General features: G+C 28.8%; 3 protein-coding genes across 5 annotated transcripts; 2 read left to right on the plus strand and 1 right to left on the minus strand.

The window, feature by feature from the left end:
• The first annotated feature begins 2,061 nt into the window (after nucleotides 1-2,061).
• Nucleotides 2,062-7,306, plus strand: LOC138932492 (DNA helicase MCM9). 2 transcript variants are annotated; one of them, XM_070294392.1, is made up of 11 exons: nucleotides 2,062-2,440; nucleotides 2,609-2,750; nucleotides 2,898-3,059; nucleotides 3,203-3,328; nucleotides 3,399-3,505; nucleotides 3,581-3,797; nucleotides 3,905-4,138; nucleotides 4,227-4,600; nucleotides 4,676-4,885; nucleotides 5,044-5,198; nucleotides 6,745-7,306. In XM_070294392.1, exons 1-11 carry the CDS (start codon nucleotides 2,346-2,348, stop codon nucleotides 6,894-6,896), a joined length of 1,974 nt encoding a protein of 657 aa, XP_070150493.1. In that variant the 5' UTR covers nucleotides 2,062-2,345; the 3' UTR covers nucleotides 6,897-7,306. The 2 variants fall into 2 exon arrangements, with proteins under 2 accessions (XP_070150493.1, XP_070150494.1); XM_070294393.1 differs by lacking the exon at nucleotides 6,745-7,306 and adding an exon at nucleotides 5,291-5,489 and having other exon boundaries at nucleotides 2,063-2,440.
• On the minus strand, nucleotides 6,951-8,673 carry Scamp (secretory carrier membrane protein). The gene is made up of 6 exons (XM_070294721.1): nucleotides 8,617-8,673; nucleotides 7,760-8,023; nucleotides 7,596-7,659; nucleotides 7,370-7,498; nucleotides 7,132-7,288; nucleotides 6,951-7,056 (listed from the first exon to the last, which is right to left on the minus strand). The coding sequence occupies exons 1-6, from the start codon at nucleotides 8,671-8,673 to the stop codon at nucleotides 6,951-6,953; spliced, it is 777 nt and encodes a 258-aa protein (XP_070150822.1).
• Nucleotides 8,674-10,268: 1,595 nt separating this feature from the next.
• On the plus strand, nucleotides 10,269-18,673 carry LOC138932235 (uncharacterized). Of its 2 annotated transcripts, XM_070293859.1 has the most exons (10): nucleotides 10,269-10,444; nucleotides 10,744-10,962; nucleotides 11,528-11,724; nucleotides 12,553-12,675; nucleotides 14,621-14,910; nucleotides 15,318-15,528; nucleotides 15,896-16,018; nucleotides 16,112-16,332; nucleotides 16,714-17,047; nucleotides 17,496-18,673. In XM_070293859.1, the coding sequence occupies exons 2-10, from the start codon at nucleotides 10,745-10,747 to the stop codon at nucleotides 17,675-17,677; spliced, it is 1,899 nt and encodes a 632-aa protein (XP_070149960.1). In that variant the 5' UTR covers nucleotides 10,269-10,444; nucleotide 10,744; the 3' UTR covers nucleotides 17,678-18,673. The 2 variants fall into 2 exon arrangements, with proteins under 2 accessions (XP_070149960.1, XP_070149961.1); XM_070293860.1 differs by lacking the exon at nucleotides 11,528-11,724.
• Nucleotides 18,674-19,611: the final 938 nt, after the last annotated feature.

Here is a 19,611-nt window from a genome sequence, read left to right on the forward strand (position 1 = left end):
TTATAAATAATAATATTAATTAATAATTTCTTAAAATTGTTAATAATATTAAAATCAATTATATAATATATATATATATATATATATTTCTATCAAAATAAATTTTTATCACGTTTTTATAATATTTATACAATATATCCTGGTCATATACACATACATTTAAAGAAAATACGAGTCTGATAATGAGATATTATAATTATCTAATGCAAATATAATATATGCAAATGGACTGCAAAAAACATATTTGAACACAAAGCTGCTTTGAAGAGATTCGCGAGATCAGAAGACGCATGGTCACGACATTAAAGTATAAAACGGATGAGGCAAGTTTTGATCGTGTGCAGACCAATTGTATATTAGCATATATATGCACACGTATATCTGGTGTGTGCGCACAGTAATGCTAATTATACTATTTCTCTCCAGCATCGTGTATCCAACCGGTAATTTATAACTCAGAAGCAGGTTGTAAAGGGAATCGTTACTAATGACATCGTAAAACCAATACAGATGTCATATATTTAATGTACATTATCCCCACTTGAAATGTCGTCGTACTCCAATTTAAATCAAACCCCTCCGGGTATGAAACTCGGAAAAGAAATAGTACCGGATGAGAATCGACAAATAAAAAGATAAGTTACACCGCGCTACGTATCCCAAATCGGATATCGTTAAAACGTTGATTAACGGACGCTTTGTTCCCGGACACAGGACTTTGGTTCTCTTTGCGCTTAATTTGTTAAAAGCTAAAAGCATTTTGTTGGTAAAAAAGACGAATACATAAGTAATTTGATTTATAAGTAGAAATATGAAAAAATGATGCTGATAAATAAAATAGCTTACAGTTTATAAGAGAAAGTGCTGCTCTAAAACATATATTATTTTTGTATTTTTTTAAATCACTTCAAATTATATAATATATGTTGTTAAATTAAATATTAATAATGCAAACGATAAATATTTGCATCTATTTCCTTTTCTACTCCATTGCGGCTCTTTAGGCATGAGAGAAAAACTTTCGCATAATAAATATTTAGAAAATCTGTCTTTCTGTACAAATAATTACCTTGATATAAGCAGTAAAATTCCGCAGTGTGAAAAATTGCATAAAAATCGGAATGAAAAACTCTCGTTCCACACTCGGATAGTATTATCATTGTTGTATATTTTCACCGATTTCCGTTTGCTTCGCCGTTATTTGAACGAGCGAAAAATTCGATTTTATCGTAACTCAAATATTCGGAAGCCCGGCATATCGATTCGATCGCATACATTCATTTCCCCAAATGTTCCCATTGAATGCACCCCGTGCGTATCACCCTCGTGTCGACGAAAATTAGGAGCAGAAAAGGTTTCCGATGTTGCGGAAGAAGTTTCGCCGCAGAATTCCGCACGAAACCGCGACGCAGAATTATGGGACAGATGGACGTCGAAACACAGGGATCGATTAATGGAAGCCAGCCGTCAATGCGGTTTGGCGAAAAGTAACCGAAACTGCGACCGATCCTCAGAACGTGATGCGAAAATGGTTTTCGGCTCAAATGGAATTTCAAGCGTTCAACTGACAGTTGAGGAATTTGCGGCATTGATAGTGTTTTAGCAAATAACCGCCTTTGCCGCGTGCTTGGCACAATATTTTTATCGAAATTGTTAAAATGTGAAAGAAATACAAACCGTTTTGTCAAAAGACTAAATTAGGAGAATTAAAATAAAAAATAAGAGTATGTATATAATAGATTATAGGTATAATACAATTTTTATGTAATATAACAATATTAAATTAATAAAAATATGTACCTTTGAATTTCTTAGCCGCTTACCGGTGGTGATGATTCGAATGAATATCGATACAATTACGAGAACATAATGCCAATCTATCTTTTTATTTATCCCCACTATTGATTCCGATACGTACGCGCGTAATTTTCTAGTGTCTGCTAGTGCCTTTCTTATATCACGTTTGACATAGAGGTGCGCTCCACTTGATGCTTTGAAACTGCAAAATTCTTTGGCCCGATTGGTCAAACGCTTCCAAGTGAAAATAGATTCAAACGGAGTGCATTGTCGATCAATGGTTTACTAGGTCATTAAATACAAAAAAATTGAATGAAAAGTCCGTAACCAGAAAGTGATCGCGCGTAATGTTTAATCAGTACTGTCAGACTGTCAGCTGTTAGTAGAGGTTATAGCTAACTGTAAACACACAGACACGATACTACGGTTAGGAGGAAAATAATTACGTGCTATTTACATGTTGATATTTTAAAGTATATTTTATTAAAGATAATTTAAAGTTATTAAGTCGTCAACAATTATCACAGTAATATTTTCTGTCGATCGATATGCTTCAAGATTATCTTTTAAAGCATCACACGAAAGATTTGGAAGAAATATTAAATGCTATAAAGGATCATGTGTTTTATTCAATACAAGTAAAGTAAGTTAATTTCTTATCTTTACACTTATTAGATTAACAGAGATATATGTATAATTTAGAATTATCTATTTTAAACTTTAAATGTATCAGTAAAAAAGTTAATAAGTTATGTGATAAATCCTCTTTTTTTTCTTAATAATGTTTTTATGGTTTTGTATAACTTTTTAGTTTTGTATCGTTATTTGAGGCTGATGCGGAGATTGCACAGAAAATCTTACGCAATCCTAGACATTATTTACCATTATGTGATGAAGCAGCAGTAAAAGCTCAAGAACAATTATCCAAAACAGATCAAACAGTAAAGACTAGAGTATGAATTTTTATTTTACTAATTACTTTTATATATACATTATGCATTATGCATTATAAAAAATAGGAATTATTTTTCATATTTATATACTCTGATAACTGTTTATATTATTAATATCTCTTGCTTTATTTTAATACATCAAAATAGGTTCATATTAGAATTACTGCAGTACCAATAAAAATCGATACAGGTCAAATTGGTGAACTGGTTTCAACATCTGGAATTGTAGTCCGCATGTCTCAACCTACAATTATGAAGTTAAAAAAACGTTTTGTCTGTAAAAAATGTAAACATGTCAGTGTGGTTAAGGTATATAAATATTATATTTAGCAAAAAGTACAAGATATATATATATATATATAAAATAAATTATAATTTGAAACCTGCTCTCTCTTTCTCTCTCTTTTTATATATGAATATATATAAATTATATTTCTAATATTTTCTTACAGCTAGAGTGGGAAAGACAATTGTTTAGAAATATTAAGTGTTGTGAAGCATGTCAATCACCAAATGTAACAGCTTTAACATCTTTAGAACAAGATGATTGTTCAGATTATCAAGAAATAAAGATTCAGGTTCAAAAAACTTTGTCTAATTTTATTACTATTATATTATATATCATATAAACAATATTTATGTACACAGGACAAATGTAAAGCAGATACACAAAGCTATTATTCAGTGGGTTTACAAGTAATTTTGTTAGATGATTTGATCGACAAATGTAGACCTGGTGACAATGTAGACATCAGGTTAGTAGCTTATTCATATCTGATTGTGGAAAAAAATATAAGAATAAAAATCAGATCAAATATTACCATTTTTAGTGGAATAGTTATACGAAAATGGAGTACATTAAAAGTTGGTCATCGTGCGGAAGCCACAACATTTCTGATAGCCAACAATGTTTCGATACACAAAAAAATCTCAGAAGCAACATTTTCTACTACTGAAATAAGAGATACTTTTACAGCATATTGGGAACATTATAAAGATAATGTATTAGCTGGCAGAGACAATATTCTTGCCTCTATTTGTCCCCAAGTATACTTAATATTTTTAAATATTACAAAATAGTATTGTATGATATAAAATATACAGCATACATTGTATATTAAATGTAATTTCCTGTTGTCCTTGATCATTTACAGCTATATGGAATGTATATTGCAAAATTAGCATTAGCTGTTGTTATATGTGGTGGAGTGGCAAAAACTAACGAAACGGGAACACGTGTACGAGGCGAACCCCATCTTCTTCTAATTGGAGATCCTGGAACTGGTAAATCACAATTACTTCATACTGCCTCTCGATTAATTACACGGTCTGTCTTTACAACTGGTATTGGTACTACTGCTGCTGGGCTTACAGCAGGTGCTGTCAAAGTTAGTCATATTTTTTATATTTATTTATCTTATTCCTCAAACTAAGTAATTATTTTGTAAATAATCTACCATAAAAGATATATTATAGGATTCGGATGGTTGGCATTTAGAAGCTGGTGCTTTAGTCCTCGCAGATGGAGGTATATGTTGCGTGGACGAGTTCACAACAATGAGTTCACATGATAGAACTTCTGTACATGAAGCAATGGAACAACAAACGATCTCCATAGCTAAAGCCGGCATGCTGACCACTTTAAACAGCCGTTGTTCTGTCATTGCAGCCATTAATCCAGATGGCGGATGTTTTATTGGTGAAGAATGGAAAAGCTGTTTGGGAAATCCTCTTTTGTCGCGTTTTGATCTGATCCTTCTTCTGAAAGATACTAGAAATCCCGAATGGGACAGAATGACATCGAGTCATATTTTGGAAGCTGCTTGTGAAGAAAACGAAGAAAATAATTCGTAATAACATTCATATTTTATAATGCCGTTATAATTCGCAATAACAAAACATCTGTAGCGAATATTATTTTACAGATATTCCGAAGCATATATGGGTCCTTTAAACGTAACAGGTTTGTGGACGGAGGAGACCCTCTGTGAATATTTCGCGCACGTGCGTACATGGAAACCAATGTTAACCGAAGAAGCAAAAAAAATACTCAGTGCAGCTTATCTTTATCACAGATCAGACCCATGTAGGAGGCCTGAGAGAACAACAGTACGACTTTTAGATAGTCTTATCAGGTATAATAATAATAATAATTAATTACCATTTCAATTAGTCAACATTAATGACCAAAATTCTTTCTTGCATGCTGTTTGCTCTAAATCAATTTTGCGCGCGCGCGCGCGATGCGATTATTATATGTTTATTATTATAAATGATTTATAAATTATTTCAGATTAGCAGAGGGTCATGCAAAACTTATGTACAGAACTAAAGTAGAAGTTATAGATGCTATAACTGCAGCAGAATTGATTGGAACGACTCTGTTAAATAGTTCTGATGTTGGCTGTCCATTTCCTATAGATCCAATCGCAACATATCATTCCAAAGGTATGCACATATTAAACAATTTACAAAGTTGTATAAATTTTTTAAATATTTTTTTTATGCAACATTAGAGTTTTAATAATATTTTTTTGCAGCAAAAGATTTACTCAAAAAACTAAAATTACAAGAATTAGAATCATGTATATAAATATCAATTGTTAATGAAATATTTTTATAATAAATATCTATTAAGTCTTTGATTAAGATTTTATAAAAATATGTGCACACTGCGATTTTACATAAAAATTTATATTTAATATTTTTAATAATTGTTTATGATGATTAATTTTAATATTTTCAATTGTATTTATATATAACATATGTTTATTATCATTATAATATGTGAAGAAATACAAATAAACATAAGTATATCTCAGTTCCAACAAACAATAACCGTATTTTTTAATACTTTGATTGAAAAAAATCATATAAATAAGTTTTTATAACAATCACGAATTAATTTCTTTGATTCATTTGTATAAATTATAATACAATATGTTTATAAATATATATCCATAAACTTTTTCAGTAAACTAACTTTTTTTCTATTATATAATATAACTTATAAGAAATGAGAGTTTAATTTAAAAAGTAACATTCAGAATAAAAAATAATTAAACACGTTATATATATAAAGAGGAATGTATACAGGATTTTATAAGGTTTATAAAAAGGCTACATATCAACATTCACATAAGTAAATTAGCGTTTATGTTAATATTTAACAAATTTAAATCAAATTATGTTCTATAATTGAATCTTCCGATTATTTGGACTTGAAAAAAGATATAATTACCATTTTTTATCATAGTAATTGGTCTTATAATTTATACATAATCATATTGTTATGAAACTGTACTACTAAAATATGAAAACTAGTAAATATAAGCAATTATATAATAATAAAATTGTAGATATGATTATCAATAGCTCACTCATATCATTTTAATTTAATTTGTAGATTTTATAAATAAACACAAATGAGATATGATAATGAACGAATAAAAAATGAAATACACATTAGTTTTGAAAGATTTCTTTAGAATATCCATCAATGCTTCGATATTTATAGCTGTACAATTAATGTTAATACAACATATATCAGAGAATAAATTTAATCGTGAAGCACAATTTTTATATATATTACAGTGTTTCATTGTAAGAATAAGTTTTGCAAATACATTGCATTTCTATGATTGTTTTGCATAATCTGTAAACAGTGGAACTAATGAGATCTATCCATTTACTTGAATGATGTAAAGCCAGAATATAATGTATATCTGAAGAACAAATAAATGATAGTTATTTAATAACGTGGCTGGTTAGCATTAGCCATTTGTGAACGAACTGCACTTGCCGCCACATTGCTTGCAGCGTTTTGCACATGTTCGTTTCGCAAAAATGTTGTAGCAAACTCTTGCTGTGCTTTCGTAACACTTGCATCAGAATTACGATAAATGCGATGAATCTGTAAATACATAATCTCATTTGTGCTTCATTGAAATTACGAATTAGTTTTCATTTTGTCAATGTATGTATTATACCTTAGTAAGCAGTAAGAGATCACCACCTGCAGCAAGCAGAAAACCAATAGCGATGAAGAGCATAAGGAGACCAACAAAAATACCTTTGGCCGTCGAGTCCAGCGTACTAATCGCTGTTATTATACCACTGCAACATAAAAGATGCAATTTATATTAGTATACAAGTACTCATATGCCGTGCATAAAATTGAAGTGTTATAAAAAATATATATTACCAAGTTCCTGCACCAGGAATACCTATAGCCTGTATACTTGTGACAATAAGTTGAAAGAAGAAGACGAAGAAAAAAACCATAAAGTTGAAAGAGCTGTCATTCCTGAAAAATTAAAGCAATGATTTATTTCTAATTCCTATGCTTTGTTTGATTCTTGTGATATCAAATAAATTTTACTTGAAAGCCCTGTACGCTGGTCTAAACCAACACATGAAGGAAAATGGAGTAAAGAGTATAAGATACAATATTGCCAGGCCAAATGCTGAGAAATTCTGGTTACAAAGCATCAAGACAAATCCTCCAATTACATTCAATAGCAGGACACATCCATGAACTATAAATAATATTATTAAATATATAATGCACACATATAATATTAATAAATAAATATAATATTGTTTATATGAAAACTTACACATCCAAAGATAATACAATTGCCTCACTATTTTTTGAAAATCAGTATGAATTTCTACATCAATATCTTGATAGAAGCATGGTTGGAAACAACATTTATCTGGTAATGGTGGCCAATTATTTCGTCTTGCTATAATATCAAGAATTTCACAATAAATGTCTTTAATTAAATAAAAAATAATACATATTATTTGAACTAAAAATTATAATATAAATGATAAACTAACGGTAGTAAGGAGTATTTCTTAATTCTTCTTCTGCTCTGGCTTTCCATTCTGGTTCAGCCCGTTGCTAAAATATATTAAAATATTCTATCTTATCTTAAAAAACTTTAAAAGGCTTATAAAAGAAATTTCATAGAAACATTATAAAATATTTAGCATAAATTTACATCTGATGAAGGTGACAAAGAACTTCCAAGGGCAGCATTGACTGTTTGCTGGGGAGTGCGAGCATATGCAGGAGGAGGTGCTTCTTGATTAGTAGGTTGAAGTGTGGCTGGTTGCTGCGTTGCTCCAACTCCACCATAGATTGGTGGATTTACTGCTCCTCTGACCTGTGTAGTTCCTTGAGTACCTTGTTCAGCAAAAGGATTATAATCTTCAAGACCTCTAGTAGCAGGTGTAGAAGTTACTGCTCTTCGTATTGCTGGATCCTATTATTGATATTAACATACTATTAATTCTTTTTCTTCAATCTTTTGTTAACTTATATATTGTCATATTCTTTCTTGTTCATTACATAGACATTTAAATACGAAATCATGTTTTAGACATTTTTCAAAATACAAAGAAACATAACAAGATATATACTAACAAATTATTATTAATTATTATCAAAGAAGGTATAATTTTATCGATTGTACTTTAACATTTCCAAATGTGGGAGGAAAATAATATTACGATAATATATTTTATTGCATTATAAAATTGCATGTAAAATAATACAATATCATATAAAATACAAACAAGACTACAAAGTAGAAATGATGATAAAAAAAAAAGATTATTAATGTAAAGGCACAGAAAAATATTTTTGCCAACATTAGGATGACAATCAATAATCATTAATTGAATTTTGTAAGTGTCATTTATCGTTCGATAGATCATGATCTTTTCTGAGATAGATGAAAGGAAATACCGACGAGCTGAGCCGACGAATTTTGACAGATACGCAAGCAATATCGGAGCACGGAATTACGTGTTTCGCTTTCGTCATTCTGTTACACACACGCTACTTGCTACTTACCGAAAAGGGATCGTTGATCGTAGGTTCCCCGAAGGGGTTTTCGTCAAAGCCAGACATCTTTTGTCCTCGTTTTTACACCGATGATATATAGCCGAAACGCTCGGAATTCGTACGACTGCGTACGACTTCGATATACTTGATTAATCTTATCTAAATCTACCTACATCTGACGGACCAAGGTTCAGCCGTCACGTACGATAACACCGACTGCATTTATTCTCTCACTCTCTCAAAATGACATTTAGTATAGTATCGCCAACTGGATCCATTTTAAGGCCGGTGGAACTACATGGACAGATCTACTTTACGGTGCTACGGTAAAACGACCGGTTAATAATGCATATCCGTGCTAAATCCATAATTTTATTAGCTGCGCGTGATGTTTTGTCATTCTAGTTTCTAGTATATACTATGGACAGCGACAATTGAATTAAATATTTATATATATATATATATATATATATATATATATATATGCGCATGTAAAATAAAATAAATTTTCTTAAATAAATTTTCTTTATAATTTTTAAATATAATGTGTAGAGAGATGATTCTATGATAAATTGCTTTTACTTTTTCTTTAGTCTTGGAACAAAAGTATCAAGCATTTTAAGCAATATTAAATTATGCTTTTAATTTATATAGTTTTTTATTATTGATTAATTTTTATTAATTATTATTTAATTAATTTTTTATTTTATGAATTTGGTGGGATCCAATATATTATATAAGCATAAATAATTAAAACGATAAGATAATTATTAATACTACAAGTCTTTTGAAAATAAACACATAACAAAATAGATATGCTTGTCTTTTAACGCTATTTTCGCTCGAAGAACAAGATTCGGAACGAAAATAGTGCAAAACTTTTATAAAATTTTTATATTTTATATTTTGCCGAACGTAATTTTATTTTATTAATAAGATTTTTGCGATTGAAATGACATCAAATAGAACATTCGGATAAATTTCAGATATAAATCTAAAAATTAAACAAAAATTTTGGGTAAATATCTATTATTAGGGTCTTCACATTTTTTATTTAGCTCAAAATTTGCATCGAGCTTTCTTTCGGCCTATAATTAAGAAATTTTTGACAAACTTCATATTTTAGTTTCATACAAAATACAATTTGCATGTATCGACTTCCGCCAAAGTCTTACAAGATGATAGTATCTAACATTCTATAGTCTATCTTTTAAAAAAAATTAATATAATACATAAAATATCTGTCTCTGTTGCATATGTAATTGAGCGATAAATTCCACTCTTATAAGCTTTCAGAAAATTTTTATCTGATGCACATGATGTATATGATTTCTTAATAATAAATATTTTTTAATAATTTAAATTTTTTAAAGCTTCTTTCTTTATATACTTAAATAACTTAAAAAAAAAAAAATTATTTTCAACATGCAATTTTAATTCTATCTTCGTGATCGATATCATAAACCATCAATTGTACCGGTAAGGTACAAGTAAGGGTGCATTATTATTTTATACTTATGCATGAGCGCTTTGAACAGCGTGTAAAAAAAAATCTCAATATTATCACCTTGTCTGCCTGACGCAGGCGCAACCCTCTTTCGTCTCAACGATAGATAAAGCGGCGTTATGATAGTGGAACTGCCAGTCGCTATGCGCTTGTCCTATAGTGGAGTCAACTGCTTTTTTATATTGACCAGCTTCGTACGTTGAATCCGCGTCGCGTGTAATCTACGTGCACGGTTTAATAGCTAATAAACGAGATTAATTAATAAGAACGATTGCTATTTTCGTGCATAGCTATGAGATGGATGAACAGCATATAAATATTTCTGCGAATGTATGTACCATTATTTTGTGTGCGCAATTTAAAAAAAATTTTCTTTTCGTATTGTTATAAAAGTTCCATTGCTTTTATTGCATTTACTATGTTATTTTATATAAGAATATATTGTAATATTATGTTACATGTGAAATACAATGCAGAACAGTGACATATCGAAACGTGATTGTTATTTGTGCCAAAGTGTATTGTTGGTTATAATTTTTTTTTTAATTATAAATTTATCTCTTATAAACCTTATAATATATATTTTTAATTGAATTATAATTATTGCTATAATCGAATTTTCATTGTAGAATGGATGTAAGTTCGTTAGTTCCGGCAGGTCTTCGAAGTAGGCAAACAGATGGATGCGAAGTTCAAGCGGGATACAATAAGTTTTCCGAACATTTGCGAAAGTTTACACCACAATCTATACAGTGCGCCATTTTTTGCGGTGGATCCAGGTGCAAGTATGAAAATCCAAAGGCTTGGCTACCTATCCATATGGCAATACAGAACATCTTTTCGCATTGGTGAGCACTATCGCCGCTTGTTAAATTTTAATAGGATAACAAGAAAATATAAAGTAAACAAAGAAATATAAAAAATATTGCTAATAAAATATAATAAGAATAAAAAATAATAAATTCTATTATCTCTCTTTATAATGTGTGTTATATATTTAATATAAAAATAATGAATTAAAAAATTATTATTGATTATAATTTTAATATTGCATTATTGCGATTTATTCACTCATATATATAGTTCTAAATAATATGAAAGATATAAATATTTGCGATATAATATTATTCTGAAATGTGTTTATAATTTGTTACATTTATATCATCAAAGACATGCATTCTATATTAAAGTCAACTTATCATTGACATTCTGTCGAAGCTCAACTGCAATGGTAAAGATTTATCTATAAATCATGATTATATATCAAATATGTACCGGGCGTATCCTCTTCGTTGTACCGAGATATGAATAATTAATAAAAGAGTCAAACGTCTTAAATTTATTATTACGTGTCCGGCTATTATGCCAGCACTTGTGCATTAGATCTTGATCTAAATGATTCAAATATTTTAGGGTGACTGATGATGTCCTTGCGATGGCACGGCCTAACACGGCTCAAATAATAAAGAAAGATATAATTGCCCAATTTCAAGGTTGGAGCATAAAAACTATAATAAACTTGCAAACACCTGGCGAACACGCGAGCTGTGGAGGTCCACTCGAAGAGAGCGGTTTCACATATGATCCCAATATTTTTATGAAAAATAACAGTAGGTATTATAAAAATGCTTATCATGTAGAATCCTATTTCAGTATTAATTGTCAATACATTCCTATTTATTTATTATCAAAGTTAACTTTGGAAAATATTGATTATGATCTAAATATTTTTTAAGATAAAAATAAATAATTAATTTATGTAAAAAAGCTATATATAATTTCTATATAATATTTAACATTTCATAGTTATGACTTAGATAACGTCATTATATAATACAATAATATAGTAATTATAGAATTTATATTATTTTTTATTACAATTTATATTATTTATATTATTTTGTAAAGCAACATTTCTCAATTTTAACTTGCATTATTTTATGGCAATATTTTTTTAATTTCTATATTTTATAGTAGACTAATTACAATAAATATTAACATTCTAATAAAAATTCTTTTCGTGATCGTATACATTGCAGATGGTATAATACCCTAACATATTATTTATATAATTTGCTCTAATTTTATTGCATTTCGCATTATATTATAATATGCAAATCGTATATTAATGACAGAGACACTGATAAAACGGCAAATAATTTCATTTTTAAGTTCGGAAGAATCACTATGCTAAAACAAAATGGTGGGATGTTCTTGTTAAATGTATAGAATTGCGAAAGTGTCTCTTCCTCATTCCTTAACAACCACTAGCTAGATCGAAGAGCTTCACAATATAACATGCAATGCAGCAAACGCATATATCTATCCAGAGAAAGAAAAGCCCCAAAATAACAACCGTTGCTATCGCTTATTCTCTCTATCGCAAGTATCTTTAGCATCAAACTGTTCCAATTACCTATTATACAAATTTGTTGCAGTTTACTATTATAACTTTGCCCTGAAGGATTATGGTGATGCTACAATGGGAAAGCTCCTGGATATGGTCAAGGTTGTGGCCTTCGCCGTACAAGAAGGAAGAGTGGCCATTCACTGTCATGCTGGTAAATCGATTTTTCATACAATATACTTGACCCAATTGCATCTCTCCCGGCTATCATGGCTTTTTGAGCGCACGATCGTATAAGATTAATGCGTATATATAAATTAGTCTATAATGCTGTTTGTTAATATCCTCTCCATATTTTTTATTCATTAATCAGTTTTTATATTAGCTTTATTTATATTTTTATACAAATTTTTGTTGGTATAAATATTTGGTATAAATAGTTGGTATAAATTTATATTTTTGTTAATTTTAATCTAAGCAACGCACGAAAAGTATTTATCGTGTACGATATTACGATGGTATTGCGTGCATACAAAGTCAACTGATGGATACGTGCACCGTGGATTTGAATCTTTACGGTACACACGCGAAAAGATTTCATCCAATAATAGAGAGAAGCGAATAATAGTAATCTCGATTAAGAACCGTAAAATGCACCGTAAAATTTAATTTACAGTTTAGCAATATACTTAATATCTTTTCGTCAATAATTAATTATTTAACGTTTTTACCATGTTTTTTTTTTTTTTTTGTTTAATACTAACCCAGCTTTAATTATATCTAGGATACAAAATATCAAAATAAATATATACATAAAAATATTATGAAAAGAATTCTCCGAATAGCCTTTTATCAAAAATAAACTGTTTTCGCTACAAAATGATTAAAATTTCTCAAAATATGTGAATATTTTGAAGCTTTTCTAAAATACCTCTCACTCTCTCTCTCTCTCTCTCTCTCTCTCTCACTCTCCTCCCTCCCTCCCCTCCCCCCTCTCTCAATGATTGTTACATAATCATATATGATGTAAAAAATAATTGGCTTATAAAAATTTATTGTTAGCTATCTTATAATTTTAGATAATTATATAATTAGATAAAAATGTATGATTACTGAAATAAATTAGTCCCCATTACGTTTCATTTACCTAATTTATTAACATCACGAACACACACCGCAACATGACGAGGGATTACCTTTCCATTAAAGTACAAAATACGGGTGGAACGATAAACGATCTAAATCGAACGTAAGGGTGATATTTTTATACCAGCATTACTACATCATATATTCGTTTACATACGTATATAAATAGTACACAGAAGAAAATATCCATTTAGATATACGTCTAAGGAAAATTACAATTGTAATTATCAAATTATCGTGTGCTGAAAATCAGAGATCTAATCGCGATGGTCAACTGTAATAAATTAGTTTTTTTATAATACGTAGAAAGAAAGATTTATTGTGCCATTTAAATGGTGAATTATTTGTCTTTAAATGTATTAATATGTCTTATGTACTCTTATCCGAAGCAACAAGTTGAAATTAATAAAGAATATGTAATGTTATGCCAAATATGCAATTTTAATATAATGTATGTATATGTTATAAAAAATTTTAATTATTTAAATATTTTATTATATGGTAATTTCTTATTAATTTAATTTAATAATATTTTATAATATAACATATATTTTATTATAATATTTATAATATTTCAAAATAACATAAGATCGATAAGGCAATGTTTATCAATAATGCAATGACTAAGTAACGTAACTATTCTTATAATAGCAATCTAATCTGAGAAATCTTTCAATTTTACATTTAAGATTTAAAAGAGATTGAAAAGTGCTTTCGCTTATAAATGACGAGCTTTTGTCTCTCTTTTGTATCTCTTTTTAAATCTTACATATATAATCTAAAATTACAATCACTTCTCTTTATTCGCGGGAAAAAGATGATCAAAGATTGATAAAAACAATTTCACGATTCATTTTTTTTTTTTATATATATAACAATATATGTTAACTCTTAATTATGCTATAATTTGTGGCTAATTTTGTATAGTTTGCTTACTTGCTCGCATCTGATTAATAACTCGACAATTTTAAGCCTGCAATAACAAAATAATGTTGAAAGTATTTAACTTTCAGGTCTCGGCAGAACTGGCGTTCTGATCGCGTGCTACCTTATTTACAGTCTTCGTGTGAGAGCAAACGATGCAATAAGATTTGTCCGTATGAAACGTCCGTCCGCTATACAAACGCGCGGACAGATACATTGCATTCAGGAATTCGAGCACTTCGTGCTTCCGCAGATGATAGTATTCCCTTTACATAGTACAACCGGAGATCGCAAACCTTACAGTCTTCAAACATACCTGAAGAAACAGTACAACATGTTACACGGATATGAGCAGCGCAACTTTAAGCATATTCCAAAAGTACGTATTTAATAATTTACTTATGTGACATTATGGATGTTTTTAACGTTTATAATTATATATTATTTAATATAATTTGAATTTAATTTGATTAAATTGCATTAAATTCAATTTCCATTTTTGTTTATTTGCAAAGAATATTGCTGGAATTATTAACAAAATCTTTTCGAAAATTAAATTTTTGAAATTTGCTTTTTGAGAACAGCTCACATACATATATATAATATCTTTAAAATAATTTATAAATGTTGTTAAAAAATAAAACAATATTAGTTTTAATGTTCTTTTTTGATTTAATAGTATATTAATATTATCAATAAATAAATATTAATTTTCTATTGTTATTCTCAAAATTGCTTATACAATGCAAAAAGATATAGTTTTATAATTGATTAAATTTGTATTAGATTGTTTTCATTATTTGCGAACGGATACTGCAACTCTGCGATTGTCAGGAAGACAATTCACCTTCCGAAATTTCGTATACGATTTCCAATGTGTCTTTTACGCAAAAATTTATTTGCCATGTGTTGGAGAAATTCCGTGACGGCACGGGAAACATACGGCACTCCTATTCGTGGGCGGAATCCCTTACGGACTCATCCTACGAATATTCAAGTGAGAATCATTACACGCATATTTAGTAATTAAGTAATTTTATTCAATTAAATAATTGAATTGCTCGCTAAAGGCCACGACTTTATTATATAATTAAATATTTTCCTTGCAAATTTGTACGTATGTGTTTGTAATAATTTTATTTTAATTAATTTAAATAAATGGAAAATAAAATATACACATACATATATGTACATATAGTTATTATATATATAGGTATATACAGACACACACACTCTCTCTCTCTCTCTCTCTCTCTCTCTCTCTATTTGTGATGCTTTAAATATATTTCTTTATTGATTAATTTTAAACTATATATATTTCTGGACGTTATATGTATTTGTAAAAAAAGTTATGTATTATACAGTATCCACTAAAGCGGGTGGTAGTAGTCAAGGATCATCCCGAGATACTTGTGATGATATAGGAAGATTGAGCGACGTATTCTGCGTGTCACCGGATACCCCTTCCTGTGACTCTATATTTCCAGGTATTATTATTGACAAATTCAAAATGTTCGATATTCTTTAATCTATCTTGCTAAAATAATGTGTATATCTAACAGTACAATCTCTTGCGATAGGTCTCGACGATAGTTGCGTGGATGATGTCCTCGGTGATGGTATTCACGATCAAGATCTACTTGATAATGATTGTTATAAGGAAATTCAATCACATATTGACTTAAAAAACGTTGCTCGCAATGATTATGAAACGGTGACTGCCGAGGAAGCTATCAAAGCACTCATCGGAAATAACACATCTCTTCCGGATTCCATAAAGAAACGTTTGCATAATTATCAGGTACTTAACTAATATATATATATATATATATATATTACATAAAATATTTTTCTTATCTTTTATTTATGATTGCATACGAAAAGATAAGAAAAATATTTTAATTTTTTCTGTTAGAAAAGAGAAAGAGAGAGAGCATTAGTTTTAATAATTTTGCTAGGTTTACTAGATGATACGATGATAAACAAAACTATTCTTTACATAGAACAAAAATTAATAATTTATTTTGCGATTTAAATACATTATTTTAAATTTATTTTTGTATATATATATCCAAAAATAATCTATAATGATACGTATTAATAACGTTATATATTATTATAAACAATAATGTTTAACGATAATATTAATAACAACATTAAAAAATTAAAAATATATTTTTAGAGTGATTTAAATCATCGATGTACTGCCTGGCAACGATTAGAATTGGAAACTAATCTAGAGATACTGTCAACACTGTTGTTCGAATGGCTGGAGAGTCTTAAACATCCGCTTCTGGATGTTGATAGTCTCAGTTATATTGTCGCGTGGAGTTCAAAGCCGCAGCGGTGTCTTGGAAAATTGTCCGTCTGTACAAGATACTTATTAGAATATCTTTTGCGATTTGTTACCCGCTTAAGGCCTGTGACATCGGAGAGTCAGAGCTTAATTACTAAGAGACTTATGGCGGCGCTGACACAACAAACAATTTGGATCAAGAATTCTTTTCATCCTTCAAGTATATATATTTTTGCTATTTATGATTACTATAAATGACAGTTAAATAATACATTGTAATATCTCATTATTTAAATCATGCTAGCTTATAGATCGTACATAATTATACACCAAGATAATAGATAGTCTTGAAGCGTAGTATTTGCTTAAAGATGTATTTAAAGATATTCGATATGATTGCTATATCAATATAAATGCTTGTCCCTTATTCATCGTTTCTATATCCTTGTTTGCGTCACGTCACGAATATTCACAAATATTGATTTATACTACAGTCCATTTTTATTCTATTTATATCTATAGCATCGATAATCATTAACGTCTTTATGACGACAGTAAAAGGCAGATTTATTGACAATATTTTATCGCTGTTAATCTCGAATCGTTTTTAATTCCAATTATGGAAATAACAGAGTCTATAAATAATATTAATAAAATTTGCATTTCAGATAAACATTTTCAGAAATTACGACGTGGCACCGCTGGAAAACTCAATGAATTTTTCGTTCGCTTGATGAACTTGATAGAGGAAGTTAACACTCAAGGATTGGACAAACCCCCATGGGCATCTAAATGGGAATTATTATCCAAACACTTGCGTGATATGGATAATCAGAAAAACAATGAATAAGTGTAATAAATTGCCATTTAGCATTCTGACAAATTTTTTTCTAATTGCCAATGATGTAGGTATGTCTTTTATTTTTTGTGTTTTTTTAGATATTAAAGAAAATAATTTATAATTCCTACAACTTTTATTTACAATATGCTAACTCTGTTTAAACTGTATAAATGTCTTATCTGTAATAATAGCTGCAAATAGCTATGCAAGCAGGGTTTGATACGTTGAGATTAAAGAGATACAAGAATTTTATAATAATATAAAATATAGTACTGAACAGCATCTTTTATTATTGTATATCTTATATTAATACCGTAAATTATTGCTGTTCTGCTTAAAAAAAAACTTGACAATCGCGCACTGCAAGATACTATTTGTAAGCACTGTTATTTTTTTAAATCTGTGATAACGTTAGAAAAATTAACTTCCAATACTAGCAGCGACTATATGAATTTCTAGATTGCTTAATTTAATAATTATGTATTATAATACATGGATGCCATTTTCTCTTGATTAACTCTAAATGTTAATTATGATAATTCTATAATAATTATTTTTATGATAAAGTACATTATAATTTATCTTTCAAATTAAATATTAACAAATTCAGTAAATACATCATACACATTAAACAATATTTGATTATGTAAATTATTATAACAAATAAAGAAGAATATTTTATAGGAATAGCAGTAGGCGCTGGTAAGATATTGTACACACTGCTATTTTCATACAAATGTTGCTATCAGATGCGAAGTAATAGACCAAGACGAGCATAGCTAGTAAAATTTGAAATGCAACAGGCGGTGAATTACTTGAAATATATCATATTAAAAAAAAAAAAAAGCAAATATTAGAGTTTTGCAGAAATTCTTCTGCATCTCATTTATAATAAGTTCAGATTTATTAACAGATTGATTCAGATTATTCAGATTTAATTGACAATAGCACATTATGTTATCAACTAAGTGCAGTAATTCCAACTGTAGATGACATATTTATTTATCTCGTTTCCTCTCTGATGCTAAATTTTATGTTTAAGCGTCAGTAATTTTATGACAAGATTATAACATATTTTGATATTTATCATGTTACATTAAATTATATCTGCGATTTTCTACAAACACATACACTCACGCACAGGCGTGTATATATATGTGTGTATATATATATATATATATATATATATATATATATATATATATATATATATATACTAATTGTGAGATGTAAATCCGGATCATAATCTTAAAAATTATGATCCGGATTTACATCTCACAATTAGTACTAAATGTAATCATCTGAGTCTTATAATCAATTTGATCTATATCATTAATTGTGAAATATATGATAATCTATATACATATCTAGTCCAAATAAGATTTAAACACATTTGACAATCACATTTGATATAAGATGTAATCATGAAATCTATATCTTCTCAATAAATAAAATGGACATTAGAAAAATATATTTTTTTAATATTTGATAATAACGTATGCAAAAATTACTATATACATACAAATCAATATCAAATATTGTTTAATAATAATATGTTTGAAATAATAAAAAAAAAAAAAATAATAAAAAGCTTTATATCAGATAGTGATAACAAGTAGCAAGAAGTGTTTAAGATCCCTTTATTAAATGCATTAACATAGGGAATTTGAAAACAGAATTCTTAAAGAGCACAATGTTCTTGTTTTTTTTATATATATCGCAGTTTTATTAAGTATATATCCTTTCAAGATAATTCTATATCAGCTAAGATCTTAATACTAACGCTTATATCGAACTAGAAAATGCGATTCCGTAAATTCTCTATTTACAGTATGATATAAGTGTTTCCTGTAATCTATATATAGACATATATATTCTCTAAATACATTAATTTACGTATATAAATCTCGATACGTCTAACGGGATTATCCAAGCATTATACA

Source organism: Polyergus mexicanus, unplaced genomic scaffold (assembly GCF_030449975.1).
Source record: "Polyergus mexicanus isolate NDT 795.1 unplaced genomic scaffold, iyPolMexi1.0 SCAF_4, whole genome shotgun sequence".
Classification (NCBI taxonomy): domain Eukaryota; kingdom Metazoa; phylum Arthropoda; class Insecta; order Hymenoptera; family Formicidae; genus Polyergus; species Polyergus mexicanus.

What these genes read in the sequence shown, in the direction of transcription:
- Scamp (XM_070294721.1), bottom strand. Translation starts at nt 8,673, where the DNA reads ATGTCTGGCTTTGACGAAAACCCCTTCGGGGAACCTACGATCAACGAT. An exon ending in CGATCAACGATCCCTTTTCG is followed by an intron (nt 8,024 to 8,616) that starts GTAAGTAGCAAG and finishes TATCAATAATAG; the next exon opens with GATCCAGCAATACGAAGAGC. An exon ending in CTTTGTCACCTTCATCAGAT is followed by an intron (nt 7,660 to 7,759) that starts GTAAATTTATGC and finishes AATATATTTTAG; the next exon opens with CAACGGGCTGAACCAGAATG.
- LOC138932235 (XM_070293859.1), top strand. Translation starts at nt 10,745, where the DNA reads ATGGATGTAAGTTCGTTAGTTCCGGCAGGTCTTCGAAGTAGGCAAACA. An exon ending in ACTTTAAGCATATTCCAAAA is followed by an intron (nt 14,911 to 15,317) that starts GTACGTATTTAA and finishes AATTTGTATTAG; the next exon opens with ATTGTTTTCATTATTTGCGA. An exon ending in CTGTGACTCTATATTTCCAG is followed by an intron (nt 16,019 to 16,111) that starts GTATTATTATTG and finishes CTCTTGCGATAG; the next exon opens with GTCTCGACGATAGTTGCGTG.
- LOC138932492 (XM_070294392.1), top strand. Translation starts at nt 2,346, where the DNA reads ATGCTTCAAGATTATCTTTTAAAGCATCACACGAAAGATTTGGAAGAA. An exon ending in TTTTATTCAATACAAGTAAA is followed by an intron (nt 2,441 to 2,608) that starts GTAAGTTAATTT and finishes ATAACTTTTTAG; the next exon opens with TTTTGTATCGTTATTTGAGG. An exon ending in TTACAGCAGGTGCTGTCAAA is followed by an intron (nt 4,139 to 4,226) that starts GTTAGTCATATT and finishes GATATATTATAG; the next exon opens with GATTCGGATGGTTGGCATTT.